The sequence below is a fragment of the Ruditapes philippinarum genome, unplaced genomic scaffold, assembly GCF_026571515.1.
Source record: "Ruditapes philippinarum isolate M1 unplaced genomic scaffold, ASM2657151v2 ctg4206_1_1_1_1, whole genome shotgun sequence".
NCBI lineage: Eukaryota > Metazoa > Mollusca > Bivalvia > Venerida > Veneridae > Ruditapes > Ruditapes philippinarum.
The window spans coordinates 74544-92655 of record NW_026861595.1 but is presented as its reverse complement, the minus strand read 5'-3'; the positions used below and the strand labels follow the sequence as shown (position 1 = coordinate 92655).

The 18112-nt window shown below is 31.2% G+C and overlaps 1 protein-coding gene across 1 annotated transcript; it reads right to left on the bottom strand.

Annotated features, from left to right (window-relative positions):
• Positions 1-1037: 1037 nt before the first annotated feature.
• LOC132716262 (uncharacterized) lies at positions 1038-18112 on the bottom strand. The gene is made up of 12 exons (XM_060699496.1): positions 17844-18112; positions 17551-17645; positions 16337-16461; positions 15205-15352; positions 12510-12558; positions 9586-9686; positions 8007-8165; positions 5861-6040; positions 5377-5453; positions 3800-3851; positions 1979-2074; positions 1038-1213 (listed from the first exon to the last, which is right to left on the bottom strand). Exons 1-12 carry the CDS (start codon positions 18031-18033, stop codon positions 1151-1153), a joined length of 1335 nt encoding a protein of 444 aa, XP_060555479.1. The 5' UTR covers positions 18034-18112; the 3' UTR covers positions 1038-1150.

Sequence of the window (18112 nt, the reverse complement as noted above, 5' to 3'; positions counted from 1 at the left end):
GTCGGCCTTGATGGCCCTGAAATCGCTCACCTGTATATAGGTTCCCGGCTCGGGGGTAATTTTAATCCAGGGGCTTTTATTAGAACAAACTTCGTAGACACCCATTTGAAAATGATTTATGATAAATATCTAAGCTCTAGCTGTAAGAAGATTTTTTTAAGTTTTTACTATACACAATGAGATATAGGGAAAAACAATGACCCCCTCTTGGAAAATCTATGATCCCCGGGGCGGGGACAATTTTAACCCCAGGGCATTCATTTGAACAAACTTGGTAGACACTGATTAGATGGCAAGCAAAATATTTCAGCTCTAGTTATTTCAGTTCTCTAAGAGAAGATATTTTAATTTTTTTCTTTTGGTTGCCATGGCAACCAGAGTTCTGCTTGGAATTAAATTCTTTGAACAATTGTTAAAAGTTGACTACCAAAGGAACATTCCTGTGAAGTTTGGATGAAATTGGCTTAGTCGTTTATGAGGAGATGTCGTTTAAAGTAAAAATTTATGGACGGACGGACGCCGGACGAAAAGCGATCACAAAAGCTCACCATGTCACTTTGTGACAGGTGAGCTGAAAAAAAGTGTTTTTTTTTCAATCTGACGCTTCAAAAAAAAAGTTTGTTTTTTTTCAATCTGACGCTTCGAAATTCGTGAAGTTAGGAGCCTAACAGCCATATGAAAATTAAGGATAGTACAGATATGAAAACGTTCAGACATACACCAGTGACACTTATTTAGACTATTTCAGGCCTTTTTACAATTTCAAGCCTTGTATCTATCATCATGCATGATGCAGGCGTATGCATCTATCATGAATGGGTTTAAACTTGATCTGAAGTAACGGCTCATTCATTTTTGTCCATATCCAAATCCTACTTTGATGGTCAAATGTCTATCGAGCTCTCAGTGCAATAGTTTGTTTTAATGAACATTAAGAATAAAATAGGGGTGAAAATCAATAGAATGGATAAATATATATATGTTTGTAAAATTCATTTTTCTTAGAACATCTTTATTAAAATACGAAAAGACACAGAAACTTTATTACACTTTATTATCACTGCTTTTTTGCTTTTTTTACAGAACATATTAAGATATCACGTCGATATGAATATGTTTCTATATATACATTTCTTCATCTATGCTCATCTCATAAAAGAGTTGATGCCAGGCACTCAAACAACATCTTCTTTCGGAAGTACCCGATCTTTGTCTGAAACAGATTGATAAATCCGTTAATTGCTTTTAAATTTCGCTGGTATTTCAAAATAAATGAAAGGTCTACAATTAAAAAGAAAAAGAACTTTTAAGAATAAAGAAACCGAAAAAACAATATACCTTTAATCCCTTTTTTATTTTCACACATTTATAAGCAATATGCATAAACTTCATTACGCTCTTTAGAAGGTGTATTTACAAGAGCTAACACCTTTGCATATTTCTATAAAAATTTATGTCAAAATCTATTTTCATTTTAAGAATATAATGAGATCGACTTGTTTCACACCTTTTTAACTGAATTCTTCATTACATTAAACCTACATTACATTTGTTTAACGTCCATATAGATGGGATGTGTAATTTATTCTAACACGACCCGCATTTTTCACGAACCGAAAGTATGTGTTATTATGCAACAAAGTCACAGTTGACGTTCTAGATATATTCAGATATTTGACGTAATCATTATACATACATGTGACGTAACACTAAAAAATATGACGCCTGAAAATAAGTACGGAAACAAATCAGGCGCCATTTTGCTTAATATCAGGTACGGCAGCATTTATTTGTTGATGTCGTGTTAGAATCGAAATAATTTATCCAAATAGCTGATTTGATCGCTTGATAACATCAATGTTTCTTGTTTGGATGCGCATCATTATATCTTATATATAATTCGTCGTATCCGAACTCCAAAAAGTGATGTTTTTGAGCGCTATTATTTCCTAAAAAGATCTGATATAAAGATACATACATGACTGAAATTTATCATTGTTTTGCTGGCCATGGCGAGAGCAAATTGGCACACAAATACTCCACAATCGTTACAGTTCGTCTGCTTTGGTAAATTCTAAAGTTAAAAAAATAAAGCCTTCTATAACATGATGCATTTAACAAATAAAAGCTAGATAGAGGATATTTATTTGTGAGTGTGAGTAAAATGAAATTTCATTTCATCGAGTGAGCTTTATAAACAGTATTCTAATCAGTAGCTCGATCTGTTGAAAACCATGTTGAAATGAAATTCCCTTATATGTTAACTTTAATATTATAATCTGTTCGCCACACTAGTAACCTCAATTTCAGACTACTTCACCAATAAAGGAAGTCTTGAGCTTAGAAAATAAGTACAAAGGTCAAGTTTAAATGGCGATAATTCACGATTTCGAAAACCTAGTTAAACGCCGTTTCCGGTACGTTCTGTACACAGCCCAAATGGAGTGTAATAACTAACTCTATGTTTATAGTGAAATGAAACAGTTATTTCTTTGTAACGAAATAAATAGAGGACATCAAATGAGTGTAGTTGAATACTAAATTTAGTTAAATACATTTAGTATTGAATATACACTAATAATTATAACATTCTTTTATCACATATATAATATGAGAACAGAAAACTGTTAAAATTTACAATTTTTCAATGACGCGGTTGTAGTGTAACTCTAACATTAGCGCGCTTTTACGCTATGTTTCAATACAGCGCAAATGACGTCACGTCAAAGTGTTATTACAATAGTGTAATATCGTTTTTATCAAATGGATTTATTCACTCCTGCGCCGCGGATTATGTGATTATCAAAGATATCATTGAATATATAAATCCATACAAAGAAAATAAAGTAATTACACAGGTTTGCCAGAAATTTTCTATATTTATTACGACTGTTTTAATTTTATTTATTTTCATTATAAACAATTTATATAAATGAAAAATGTGCAATAGATATTAAAGGAACATTGATAATTTTCATTTTTTCATCTTAAATGGTAAAAGAATGATAGAAAAACAAAAATACCATGTAAGATTTTTATGTACTTCATAATGTGTAATTCCCCAGACCTAAATCCGTTACGTACCGGAAAACGGGATTAAGCTACGTTTTCGAAAGGTCAATATATTTTATTTTACTGATCGCGAGTTTTTATCATTTAGATGTTGAAAAGTTACACTTGGCTGAACTCTTTTTTGTGAAATAGCCCCTTAAAATATTAGGCTACCCCCCCCCCCCCCCCCCCAACGACTACGATTTTTGTTTTAACTGCTTATTCCTCAAGAAAAAAGAACAAAAGTCATTTTGACTTGATAACTTTTATATCTATCATAAGAAAGATAACGTATTCTTGGATTGTTACAGAACGCAATCAATTGATGACAGATTTGTATATTCAATAAGCGTCTAGGAATTTGGAAAATGAGGACTCAAACAAACGCTGGATTATTTAATTATTCTTCAGGATGATGGCTGTAATTGATTTTACTGTTTGCATTGTACAGCTATTACTCACATGCCTTTAAGGAATACCCCGACACACATTAGCACAAACTTATGAATATCAAATTTGAGAATGACCTTCTTTCATACGTTTTTTTTGAAATCTACCTTACAAATCAGTCAACCCAAAAGTAAAAATTGGGTATAAGTAGAAGAAAAAATCCTGCTCGTAGAAAATGTTTTTCTATAGATCGATATTGAGAAAATGAGCTTGACAAAAAATGCCAATTCTGACCAGAGGATAATGACAAAACCTCAGTACATAGCTTACATTGTTAAATATATATATATTAACATACCTTGATAGTACTAGCTTTGTACTGAACACCAACTCGTTCTTGCAAGTATTTCCTGTGTAAAAAAAGGTACTGTAATGATGTATTTTACCTTCCCAATACATTTATCTTTTTCGTTTTAGTTTATGCTCTGTCCAAATAAAGTTTAATGATAAACAAGGGCCACCGCAAGGCGGGGGCAATGCTCGACTTTTTTACTTTTACTAAAAGCAAACAAATAAACGGATTAAACAAATATTTAGAAATAAGATTAGTTTTTCTTTTTTCTAATGGTGATAAATGTTACACTTGTTGTTTTGTCCCAAGAATAAATCCTTTCCATAAATAAATGCCAAATGAAAATATAATCAAAATTCAACCATTTGTCTGTCAATGTCATTTTAAGGTCATACATTAATTATTCCATATCATGGTCACAAATGTTGTTTTTATCACATGTGAATCAAACCCGTAAATAAATAACTAAATTATGACAACTTAACAGAAATTCAATATTTTGTTCTTGACTGCCAAGGTCAACTTAAGGTCAAGATCAGTTTAACCTTTTAGTATGTCTTTTCAATGCAAACGGTCGTTTTGTCAAAGTATGAAAATTAGCAATTGATTAATTACAAAGTTACGGACCATTGTGGCGATTATCAGTGAAAATATGAGAATTTGGCCATCAAGGACAAGGTCATAAATGTGTCAATGTCAATATGAGTTTGATATACATTGACATGAAGGTCCTGACCTAAAAGATGAAGTTAAAAAATATATTGAAAAAAGTTATATCAAACTTCAGATAAAAACAAAAGAATTTCATTAATTTACCTTGAAATTGATGGTGAACTGAAGGTCAAAGTTACAACAAAATTATTCAACATGTTTGTTTGGTGGCAATTTTTGCTTTGTTCAAGTTTAAATGTCAGGAAAATGTTAAGGACGTCAACAAAATCATAACGTTTTATTCACTCTTACTTTTATTTTAAAACAGTTATAGCATGATCCTATATTTGTATCGAATACTTATTTTCCTTTTTATTACACAATTTTAAAGGGACTCCACTGAGGTTTAAAAGCCTAAAACATAACATTTGAATTTCTTACTTAAATTGGCTGGGATACTTTAAACAGAAATATTTGCAAAGATAGTTAAGAAATATATTTTGAAATAAAATGAAAATCGTATTTTTATGCTTTTCTTAGTTATATCTGAGTGAAAAGCGTTTAAACGTTTTTCATTTTGGGTCATTTTTCTACAATTTGAATAATTCTTTAGGTCCAGGAGAAATCTTTTTCTTGTACTAAGGGTTGTTGTTAGTAAGAATGGAGACAAAATACCAAGAAGTTAAAACGTTATGATCAAGGTTAATGTGTGCTTACGGCACCGGCAACGCCGAAGTGACTGTAACATTACCTCTGTTTTAATTCGAGCTCGAAATACAAGCTAATCCCTAAGAATAATCATAAATAAATTTTTAATCTCTTCCCAACATTATAAAGTACTCGTATGATAAAACTTGTTTTTCTTTATGCTGACTTATTTTTATTTGTAAAGTTATAAATATCTAAATTTATTAACAAATTGTATCACTTACACAAGAAGGTTGACAGGCTCTTTACTACCATTTGCAGAATCAAAAACATAAATGGTACGGTGGGTAGGGCGGATGACCTAAAATAATCAAGCAAAGAATGAAAATTTGTTACATGTATATATTTGGCAAAGGTAAGTTTAAAGTGTAACAAAAAGATCCCTAACCTGTATATTTCAAAATACAACATGTATTATATTAGTTGATAAAATAAGAATTTCACCTCAGACTATTTGTTAACAAAATACCACAAGGTTAAAATAATTGTAACTATAAAAGGATCTGAGTAGTGATCTATCATTCTGAGTAAAGATATGGAATTTTCTTTTTGATATGAAATGAATAAAATATTTCAGGTTCAATATGGTTTTTTCCTAGCTGAAACAGTTTTCGCATTTGTATCCTACATAAAGTTATGCAACTGCATTTAACTGCAAAGAAACCGATGAAAAGGGCCTATTTTTAGATAAAGAAAACTTAAACTTACCAAAAGTGTCCAATGACCTTCGTAGATAAATGGCACTAGGACACTTTGTCGCTGAAACATGCCTTTTTTTACAAATTTTTGAGGATCTCTTCCTGATACCAGGCATTGGGAAAAGAAGATATCTAAGGCTGCAACATTTGGAAACTTCTTTGATATTATTGACATATAGGCATTTAACACCTGAAAGAATGAATTCATTTATCGCTATTACGAAGAGGATAATTGTTTGTTTTGCATTTAAGATAGAAACAAGAAACATGGCAATGCCACAAAACCAGGTTTTCAATTATCACCATTGTAGATAAATATGTTGTATTTGAAATACAAATACAAGCAAAAAAAACAATGTAACTATGTGCAATGTAAAACATGAATAATGTAGGAGGAATTGCCACAGAAGAAGTGTTCACTATATATTCTGTATAAGGAAAAACCCAAAGGGCCATAATTAGGTCAAATATTATCCGATCGCAAAACCCCAACAATACACACCAGGGCACTTGATAACAAGGCTTCTGTGAAAGTTTTATCAAAATCCGTTGAGAAATTTAGGAGGAGTTGCGCACGAAAGAAATTGGTCATTATATAATTTATATAAAGAAAAAAACAAAGGGCCATAATTAGGTCAAATATTATCCGATCGCAAAACCCCAACAATACACACCAGGGCACTTGATAACAAGGCTTCTGTGAAAATTTTATCAAAATCCGTTGAGAAATGTAGGAGGAGTTGCACACGAAAGAAATTGGTCATTATATAATTTATATAAAGAAAAAAACAAAGGGCCATAATTAGGTCAAATATTATCCGATCGCAAAACCCCGAAAATATGCGCCAGGGCACTTGATGACAAAGCTTTTGTGAACGTTTGGTCAAAATCCGTTGAGAAATGTAGGAGGAGTTGCGCACGAAAGAAATTGGTCATTATATAATTTATATAAAGAAAAAAAACAAAGGGCCATAATTAGGTCAAATATTATCCGATCGCAAAACCCCGAAAACATGCACCAGGGCACTTGATGACAAAGCTTTTGTGAACGTTTGGTCAAAATCCGTTGAGAAATTTAGGAGGAGTTGCGCACGAAAGAAATTGGTCACTATATAATTTATATAAAGAAAAAAACAAAGGGCCATAATTAGGTCAAATATTATCCGATCGCAAAACCCCGAAAATATGCGCCAGGGAACTTGATGACAAAGCTTTTGTGAACGTTTGGTCAAAATCCGTTGAGAAATGTAAAAGGAGTTGCGCACAGAAGAAATTGTTTACGCCCGCCCGTCCGCCCATCCGCCCGCCGACATACCTCAATCTAATAACCAAGTTTTTTTCCTTCGGAAAACCTGGTTAACAATGTTCTTAGAGTGAACACGTGCAACACGTTACGACTTGCGTAGTTAAGAGTGAAAATATAACTGATGATGTTCACGAGTGATATAGTAAATATATCATGAGTGTGCTAATCCGATGTGTTGCACAGCACTAGTCAATGGTGTCAATTTGTTTACCCACTAGCCCGTAGGGCGATACAAACTATCGTTATTGCACGTTCGTGTAATTTTGCTTTTATTACATACCTTTAGTAACAACTAAATGACCTAATCATAATCAATGTATTTCCTCAGTTTTATTGTTATGACAGGCGTTTAAATACATTCAGACATGACGTTGAGAGCGCGAATCTTCCTAAAATTTCAAATAACCTGACTAAAACTTTTAGGTATATAATACATGTTATGTTTCTTGTAAAGAAATAAACAAAATTTCTATTGACAACATAATTTTAAAGATGTTTAAAGTTATTTTTGACTCATTTTACGCGCAACTTATTGCACTCACCTTTATTATATCATGAGGTCCCGATCTCTATGTTTTGTTTCATGTTAAAAATACTTAAACAGATACTTATTTTGTTTTCGAAATATAGCACTGTTTACATACGAAGTAGTATATATCTAACTATAAATTACTATTCTGCAATGTATTATAATAAGTCATATTACTGTGTATTTGTTGCTGTTGTATTAGTCGTTTAAAAAGTCATGTAGTGCATATTTTTCGTCATCTATTAATCGAAATATCTTATTCGGCCAAATAGGACTTTGATCTGTTGATATATAGATTCCCTTTTTTCAAGATCTGCTTACCTGGTCATTGAGTTTCTCGCCTGGAAGTAAAGTCATCAAATCTAAGCCCATTAATTCTATGTCACCAGATAATGTGAGGGTCACCGAGCGCATGTTGCGTATTAATAGATGTGCATCTTGACGTTTCAGCGTTTCATAATACAACACATATGCTGATTTCTAAAAGTAAAACAAAGATGGACTTGAATAAAAGTAAGTCAACAGTTCGTAAATTTCAAGAAAGTATGACAGCTATTCTTTTTAATATATTGATAGTTCTTTTTTACTTTTTATAATGAATCGTCATACATTACATATGAAATTAGCTGATAGAATAAGATCACGTTATATTGAATGAGTATTTATTACATGCTTTTCGGTGGTTTATAGAAATATATCAGTGATATAAAAATGGTAATTTCACTGTTTGAAACAGTGAAATTACCACTTTGATAATTTCACTGTTTTGAATTTAAGCCCCTTACGTTATTTCAGTGAAATACCAGCGTGCACAGTACTGGGAACCAACTTAATGACGTGACGTCGTATTGAATGAGTATGTATTCAAGACTGAATTAATTGAAAGAGTGAAACAAAATTAAATTAAGCAAGTCTGTGGCGAGCATAATATTTTTGTTTATTCAACGAGTTCAATAAATAGAGTAATGAACCTACACAAATAAATGATCTATTTTTGCATACTCAATATAATGACAGTTAATGACGTCCGTGCAATACTATTTTTACGGAGTCGCAAAATGATGTCGTTTTGATGAAAAAACAACAACAACAAATTAACCACTCTGGCATACAGCCTTCGTAGTCGTAGGAACTTCGTAGTCAATTCCTACGCATCAAAACTCCTTATCAGTGTTAAATAGCTGATAAACACCGCTTAGACCGATATTACTTTTAATTAAAATACGTTATTGAAAAAGACATTAAAACAAGTACGATATATAGAGGATATTGAACGAGTGTAAGTTCAATACTGAATTTATTGCATGAGTTGAATAATATTAATTTATTCAACGAGTGCAATAAATTCAGTAATGAACTTACAAGAATTTAATATTCTATTTATCACATACCATAATAAAGACCGTTTTAAGTGAAATAAGAGTCAATTTTCATTTACGCGCCTAGAGAATAACGCTAACATTTAGCGCGTCTTTACACTATGTTTTTATAATGCTAATGACGTCACGTCAAAATATATGCACGGCCGTGCAATACCATATTTACGGAGTCGCAAAATCGGCACGGTGTGTGGTAAACATTAATGACTACATCAAATTCGAGTTACTGTCAAAAACAAATGAAGCATTTAATAATATTTCAAACATGTACATACTTCCAGTATATATATAGTGTACATATTATAAATCGTCCTTTCTCATGTACAAATAATGAAAACAAAAAAGACATTTATCCATGTTTGCATTACATGACAATATAATTGTTTGCTTATTACTAAATTAATGCAATGCAAAGAAATATCCCCTATTGCATTATACATTCCAGAAAGTGAATAAATTATTGAAGATGTGCATACGGTTTGAACTATAAAGGTCATTGCCCATAGCTAGCATTATCTTACCTGAATTTCTGGACCATCGAGTGATGCTGGATGAGCAATGATAACACTAGTATCATCACATCGTCTACATGTCCATTCATCATCTACAGTCACTGTTATATCTACAAATTTTAAACAGTATTCAATTTCAGTTTATTTTACATACAAAAATCGATCTAATAGTGTCATGTGCTTTATATCATTTAACTTATCTACATTCAAAGCCGCAACCTGGTTACACCTGCAATTTTAGTGTTTTGGAAAGACACATGTTTCACCAATCTCTATAGCATATAGAAATGAACACAGCACAGAGACAAAACCATAATAGTATTCAAGTGTTTGCTCTGTTTAAAGTAATTAGAATTTGAATTATTTTGCATTATAAAGGAATTAATATGAAAACGGGCACAGAAAATACAGAATGTTTTAATACTAAACTGAAAATTCGTTTATTCAGTCAAAATAAATTGTCTTGATATTAATAACTATTGTGCTAAAACTTCATGCATAATCATGCATACTGTGGTTAAACAATATTATTTTGTGAATTAAAATGACCAAAAAAGATTTGAATATAGAGTATATGAGACCGAAAACTGTCCGACATGAATGTGTTAACATAAATATCAAATATTAAGAAACTGTTATTGAAACCCTTAAAGCAGCACGCCTCCAGATTCATGCTAACTTTATTGAAAATTTGAAAATGTATTTAACAGTATAATATTGTAAAGTTACCAAAAGAATACATATTATCATTGGCACTGACCACCTATGTGAATTACTATAACGAGGTTAAAATATGCAAAATAGCCCTTACTGCGTTAGTAACACAGTAGAAATATAGTTATAAAACTCACAATTACGTTAATTAATCTCACATAACATGTGAATTTTTAATAGAATTGTGAACCTTTATACCTTTTCTACAATCGTAGTACATTTTTCTCAGATATGATTTTATCGAAATATTTTTGCTCATCTGGAGGCATGCAGCTTTAATGCATTCATTCAAACATTTTAATTCACAATTATCTATCATTCTTCCACAGTTTTCAATACAAAACTCAACAATTGGTAGTAAGTAAATGAGAAGGGAAGGAGATAACTTATTAGTTTTTAAGATGATATTAAGTTTAATAAAATCGGAAAATAATTCTATTGTTTCGAACAATAACAAAACTAGAGCCTCAAATCACCAGGTATAAAATAAATCCATCATGAACTTAACGCATTTTATTATATAAGCACAATCAAAATAGTAATATTGGCGTCATTTGTTAACATTCATTATCTTGTCAAAGATTATCTTTGGTAGTTCAGTATCTCTGGTGATTTGAATAAGTGTAAAGAAACAACATTACGTACAATGACCACTTTCCATTGAAGAACCAATATGACACTACAGTGGGTAAAAATGAACAATTGTAATCAATACAAGCATTTATGTATAACAAATGAAAAACATTGCCATTCAAAGGCCATAAAAACGTTTTAGTTATAAAAATACAATGCTTAAATAACAACACAATGGAAACATACATGCATATATCAATAGAACATTTTAAAGTGAATTGGGCCATTATTGCAGGTCTTTTAAACAATAATTTACTTTCATGTAATTCAACAGCTAATTATATACTTAACATTGAGTAAACTTATCAGAGAGTGTTTCATTTGATTATAATAAATGTCATTCCTCCTGAAGATATTGAATGTAATTGATGAAGGTTACGTTTTGAAGCGAGAGCAACGTTCGACTTTTTACTTTATTAAATATCAAAAGCACAATATTTTTAAAAAGGAAATTTTAAAGAAAAATGCGTTTCTTTTTAATTCTAAGTGACTAGACAGACTTTGTCTAGTCACTTTTGTTTTGTCAAGGTAACAATCATTTTCATAAATAAATGTCAAAGTTAGAAAATATAAGCAAAATTGAATAATTTGCCCCTCAATGCTGTGGGTGAGAATCCCGACAGGGACTTTGGATTCTTGCATGTGAGGAAGCTATCCAGCTAGCTTACGGAACGTTTGTTGTTCTATGCAGGTGCCCGTTCGTGCCTGAAGTAATGTACGGAAGGGCTTCTGAGGTCCTCCTCCACCAGTAAAGCTGGAATATCTCCATGTGACCTATACTGTGTTGGTGCGATCAAACAAACAAGAATCATATGACATTGACGGTCAAGGCCATTTAAATGTCATGGCTATATCAAAATTGTTCAAAATATTCGTTAAGTCAAAAGTGTTGTTTTGTTCTCCGTGTATGAATAACAAAATTATTTAACAACTTAACCAAACTCAATAATTTGACCTTCAGTCAATGTTTTGTAATGCTTAAAATCAAAATCAGCTCAGTATTTCAAAAGACATATTCGAAAAGGCTGTTTCATACAGGTAAACAAGTAATTCATTCATAAATTACAAAGTAACAGCCAATTAGAGCGATAATTACTAACAGTTAAATGATTTGATCTTCAAGGTAAAGGTCATACATAAGTCAAAGTCATTCTGAGTTTGATATAATACATAAATGTCTTATTATAAACAATCTTGCGTCTTGAAGTTAATTCATTCATTAAGTAATAACGAGTAACAGCCCAAAAAAATGGAATAATTTGACCTTCTCAATCACAGTCATTTATGAGCGAAGGTCCATGTTTAAGCTCTATCATAAAGATTGTTGTGAAAATACATCAAACGAGAACCAACGCCGGCGGGGCAACGCTCGACTTTTTTGAGTAAAGAAGTATACATTTTAAACAAATCAGTTAAAGAAAAAAAATCAAGTACAGTATGAAGACAATACATCAAAAAATAAAAAGTTATGATCTGGGATAAAGTTTGCGGATGGTAACGGCAACGCCGCCATGACTGTAACAGTGCATCTACTTTTTTTGCTGCGAAAGAAAAGTCGATGAATAAAAATTATATCAGACATGTACCTGTACCGCTCGTAGTCTGTACACACCGACATCTTTCAAGCCAATGACCCTGTAAACAATGTTAAAAATAATAAACAATGGTGATATTGATTAGCATTTGCTGCAACCCAAACATATTGGTTGAAACACGTTTGCTTTTTCGTTCGAAATCATGCATCGAAAACAAATATATATTGTTCGGCATTTAACCTTGAAGATACATTTAATTAAGAAATAATATCGTCCGGAGAGGTGTATATCGGCTATTTAACACCGGTTTGGAGTTTTGATGCGTAGGAATTGACCACGAAGGCCGTAGACCTGAGTGGTTAATTTTGTCGCATCAAAACGACAAAACCGGTGTTAAATAGCCGATATACACCTCTCAGGACGATGTTATTTCGATTCTAACACGATAAAATAAGGAAAATCACTAATGTTATTTTTCAAGCGGAAATAACTTCCGGTGCCGATTTTCGTATAACGCTGTTCGATTTTCACACCCTACTGTTGTGAAGATATAGAAATTATTAAACAAAAGAAATAATAAGAAAAAAAAACGTTATTTTATCAAGTTTTCAACATTAAAAACTTACGTCGTATTGTGTTTACATCAGTGCCCCATTTATCATTCTTGCATGTATGAAATAACGTCAGCTTGTTTATGAATGAGTTGTTTACTTAGGATGACGTCATTACGCTGCTTACGGATTGGCGCCGTTTTGTCAAAATATTTATTAACTGATATGGAGCTAATATATGGCGTTAGTGTATGTGAGATATTATTTCGGTATTGTATGGAAAGAAAACATTATACGAACTGAAAATATAAATAAAAATGCTTTTTATTGTTGCTTTAAAATGCTTTATAAACTATACAATCGAGGGTGAAAACATAATAGCGCATATACAAGTAGTCCCTTACCGGTGTTTATTGACAGTTTAACACCAGTTTTTTCCTTCTTTGTCTATAGTGACAAAATCACGTGAGTGTTAGAATTGTCATTGTCATTTCCTGGCAAAATTATTTGTGTGGATTTTCTTATGCATCTGTCTTTTTGCATGCAAGCTTAAGGCTATCTGCATGACTCTTGTTTGAAAATGACATAATAAACAAACTGAAGTTAACCATAAATAAAAGTAAATTTTGTCTGGCCATATTAAAAAGATGATGATTTTCAACATTGCTGCACAGTTTAGTTTTTAGTCTAAAGCATAGTAAAAATTGAAAGATTTAGGGGTATATCACTGAATATGCAGTTTTCGTATATATTTTATTTGTTTTAGTTTCAAATTCTAAATATATTTTACATAAAGGTGTTTCGTTTATCACTTTCTATTTAAATTATTGGTTAATTTGACATAATAAAACAAATCTACATCATATCCAATTACAGGATCATGAGAGAGAGAGAGAGAGGGGGAGAGAGGGAGAGAGAGAGAGAGAGAGAGAGAGATGGGGAATAAATATTTCATGAGTGTAGGTAGCCACGTGTAAAATGTGGTAATTTTCATACCACAAGATGAAACATCTTGAATTTTCTGTTTATTATATACATTTTTGATACTAAAATTAAAAAAAATTCCTCTAAAATTTTGTGTTTTGGCTGAATTTAGAAGCAAAGAAAACAACAAAACACAAGTGAAATAGTGCAAACATGTTTCACTGCAGTGAAAAATATTTCTTTTATATTGAAAATATGGAAAATGATAATTCACATATTATTTCATCAATATTTCTCAATATTTTACTATCACATGTTATATATATATATATATATATATATATATATATATATATATATATATATATATATATATATACAAAATGAAAACAAGTGCCGGAAAAAAGTCACATATAAATAAAACAAAAAACACAGTCCATGAGTTTAACTTATTTAATTATTTGCCAACCGGTTTCTCTTATGATCATCAGGGCAAATGTGACGTCGTCGCATAGTAACGACGACGTTTTTGTGTACACATGTGTACGCATAATCTAAAAATAGTAACGTCATTATATAGTATTAAGTTTTGGATTAAAAACATCAATAAAATAGCGTTCTCTAGATAACCTAGCTGAAACGTTTTTACTGTGAAATTTATAAAATGGGAAAATACAAAATTTCGGGTCTTTTTTAGAGCATTTATCTAAATGCTCACTTAAAGGTAATTGTCTGGTTGATGGGTCTCTTATCTGCTGAGCATGAACAGTTTTTCTTTTTCTGAGTTTGTGACAAAGAAAAACTGTTCATGCTCAGCAGATAAGAGACCCATCAACCAGACAATTACCTTTAAGTGAGCATTTAGATAAATGCGTCTAAAAAAGACCCGAAATTTTGTATTTTCCCATTTTATAAATTTCACAGTAAAAACGTTTCAGCTAGGTTATCTAGAGAACGCTATTTTATTGATGTTTTTAATCCAAAACTTAATACTATATAATGACGTTACTATTTTTAGATTATGCGTACACATGTGTACACAAAAACGTCGTCGTTACTATGCGACGACGTCACACTTGCCTTGATGATCATAAGAGAAACCGGTTGGCAAATAATTAAATAAGTTAACTCATGGACTGTGTTTTTTTTTTATTTATATATATATATATATATATATATATATATATATATATATAATATATATATATATTATATATATATATATATATATATATATATATATATATATTTATCAATGAAATAAAAATTACCTCTTTACTCGAAATATCACGATTATCCTTCAGGTGTCTTCCAGATTTCGCTAGCTTGAATCTTTTCAAGTTAATAAGGAGATCTTCTGCTCTGGTTATACACGTCTGTGTAGAGTGAGTCATATTCTTCTTGCAATTTTTACAAAATCTGAAAATAAGTCCCTGGTTTTAAAATAGTGTAAATTGTTTTCAATACAAAATATAATATTTAAAATATTAAAAAAGTCTTGATCATCGTCAGGCAAACATTTCAACAGATTATATTTGATGTAGCTGTTGTACGTATTCATACATGAAACTTTTTACTTCGGTGAACAATTTTATTCACAATTCTGAACACGCACAAATATCGGCATATACTTATTCACATTGTAACAAAACGAATTACTTCTTAAGTCACTTTTTTAACAATCAATTACAGGCCCTGCATGTTTAATCTCAAGGCATGAAATTGACCGTAATTAAGACATAGGGAACATTGCATGATCGAGACGAAAATCTGAGAATACTATTATAACTAGTTTTACTATGTCATGGCCTTATCTCGTCTGACGTGCTGTATTGAAGTTGTTAAATATAAAATGAATTGTCGTTGATTGCATAAATTCCTAAATTTCAACCGCCGTAAGGGCTCGTGACATTAACACTTTACTCAATCAACACGAGCGAGACAACCCATCATTACGGCATGTTCAGTTAATTAACCCTTTAGCAACATAAACATTTTATAAACGACGGTCGCCCAATTCCGGAAACATGGAATCGATTGAACACAATACCAAAATAAAAAATCTGACATTCAAAAATGAGTCAATCCCACTGGTATTGGTGTCTTTAATTAATCATACATTTTTCAAATAATATCCATAGGTATATATCAAAAACTTTCCAAAATATTTTCAAGAATTACTTTACAGACTAGTTTCCTTATATACTACCATAGTGAAAATTATTTATGCTAGTATATACGGAAATGTGCATGTCAAGCAATTCTTAAAAATATTTCAGACAGTTTGTGTCATATGGGTATTATTTGATCATTTAACGGATTTTCGTATTTCTTCTGTAAAAAATTTATTGTATTTTCATCAGGAAATCCATTTTTGAATTAACACAGACACTATTTACTCACGGAGCATCTTCCTCTCTCAATATTTCCTTTTTTCCAAACTCTGACAAGCAATCGCTCACTGAAGCAGGTCTGACGGATGCCAGCTCCACACTGATAAAGTTCGTTTCTTCTTCAGCAATAGTTACCTTTAAGTTATTAAGTTGACGAAAATAATTATAAAAAGAGTACGTTTGGTGTAGTATCTCAAACAATTATAATAGTTGAAAATCTCAAATCAAGAAAAGATATCAATCGGAAATTCAATTTAAATCCAAAACGAAAAAAAATTTTCAAAACTGTCTTTAAAATTAAATAACACCCCAAAATAAAAACAAAACCCCGTAAATAAAAGCCCCATTTAAACCACCTTTTCCCCCTTTATTCATTAACAGAGTTTCCTGAAATACAAAACCCTTTCCAAAATTAAGGGCCCAAATCAGTGTCTTTTTGGGGGAAAGGCATTTGTTCCCCTAAATTTGAAAGATTTTTGTAAATAAAGGGTGAGAAAAAAAATAAATTTTTTAAATGCATCGAACTGGGAAATACCCTTTTCTTCATTAAACAAAAAAAACAAAATAAAAATTACACAAAATCAATATAAAAAAGATTAAAAAAGACATTTTCCTGATAAATTTTTTTTTTTAAAATATTTAAATCGCTTCAATCATTGGGTTATAATAAAATAAAATTACCTTACCCAAAATTTTCAACTTGAAGGGTTCTTGTATATTTCCAAGGTTTATTATTTTCTTATGGGTTTTTAGTTTAAAATTTCTGGACAACTCTGGGACCCTTTCCCGTTGTTACCCCCTTTCGTATGAAGGGCCCCTTCCCAAACACCCCTAAAAGGGTAAATTTTAAAATCTTATTCGGTTTTTTAAAAAGTAAAACAAACCCTGTATTTTGCGATTCTTTTTAAAACCTTAATAGAAAAGGGGCCCTATCACCTGATTTACTTACCTGTGAAGGTTTCAAATAATAGATGAATTGTTGAAAATAATAAAATGATTGTCAAATGATAACAATGATAAAAATTGTCAAACTATAAAGAACCGTAGGATTTTCATATTGTTTTAATTGTAAGATACCAGTTATTTAAAATAAAAACATACATGTAATCTAATGGTGGCTATTTTGCAGTTACTATTAATTCGGTTTAAAGATTATTTTAGGCTTCCACAAAGAATATGCTGTTCTTTAAATTAATAATCAATTAAGTTACAAGTATTTCATACCCTCAAATGTTTTGGATCTATCTGTTGGTCCTGACCTTCAATCTTTTGAAGTTGTTTAACAACTTTTCTTGTTTCAGCAGAGATTTTATCGTCACCTATTTAACACAAAATACATTGAATCTATCAATAGTGATGTGTTACTGTGCATAAGAATGCCTTAAATATATTAAGTGACAAAATTAAACAAAATTAAGGAAGTGTAAAATTAATGCTTATATTCTTACTTTCTCAATAGGGTGAGTATTAGCACATCAATTAGAATCATGGTAACTGTTTAATTTAAATGACTGTACCTTCCCACTGTAACTGTTTCATAGCTGCTACTGCCTGTAGGGTTGAATTCAGCCAGCAACTGTTTCCTACGTTTACTAACCCTGGAGGGTTTTTCTCTCTTGTTTCTTTTCTTTTTTCCTCTGTCAAGCTTGGTTTTTTTTTTGCTTCCTTTGGTTTAGTCTTCTTCACTGACTTTGGTACCGGAACCATTTTAATTGGAGAGTATAGAAAACTTGTTCTTTCCTTTCCTTTTGCCTTCTTTGCCCAAGACTCTTCAGGGCCTTTTGTA

Bases quoted from the DNA above. Each gene is read 5' to 3' on its own strand.
- LOC132716262 (XM_060699496.1), bottom strand. From the start codon at position 18,033: ATGGTTCCGGTACCAAAGTCAGTGAAGAAGACTAAACCAAAGGAAGCA. The intron at 2,075-3,799 runs GTATGTTAATAT...TTTTAACTTTAG, and splicing joins ACAAAGCTAGTACTATCAAG to AATTTACCAAAGCAGACGAA. The intron at 1,214-1,978 runs GTATGTATCTTT...AATCTGTTTCAG, and splicing joins CAATGATAAATTTCAGTCAT to ACAAAGATCGGGTACTTCCG.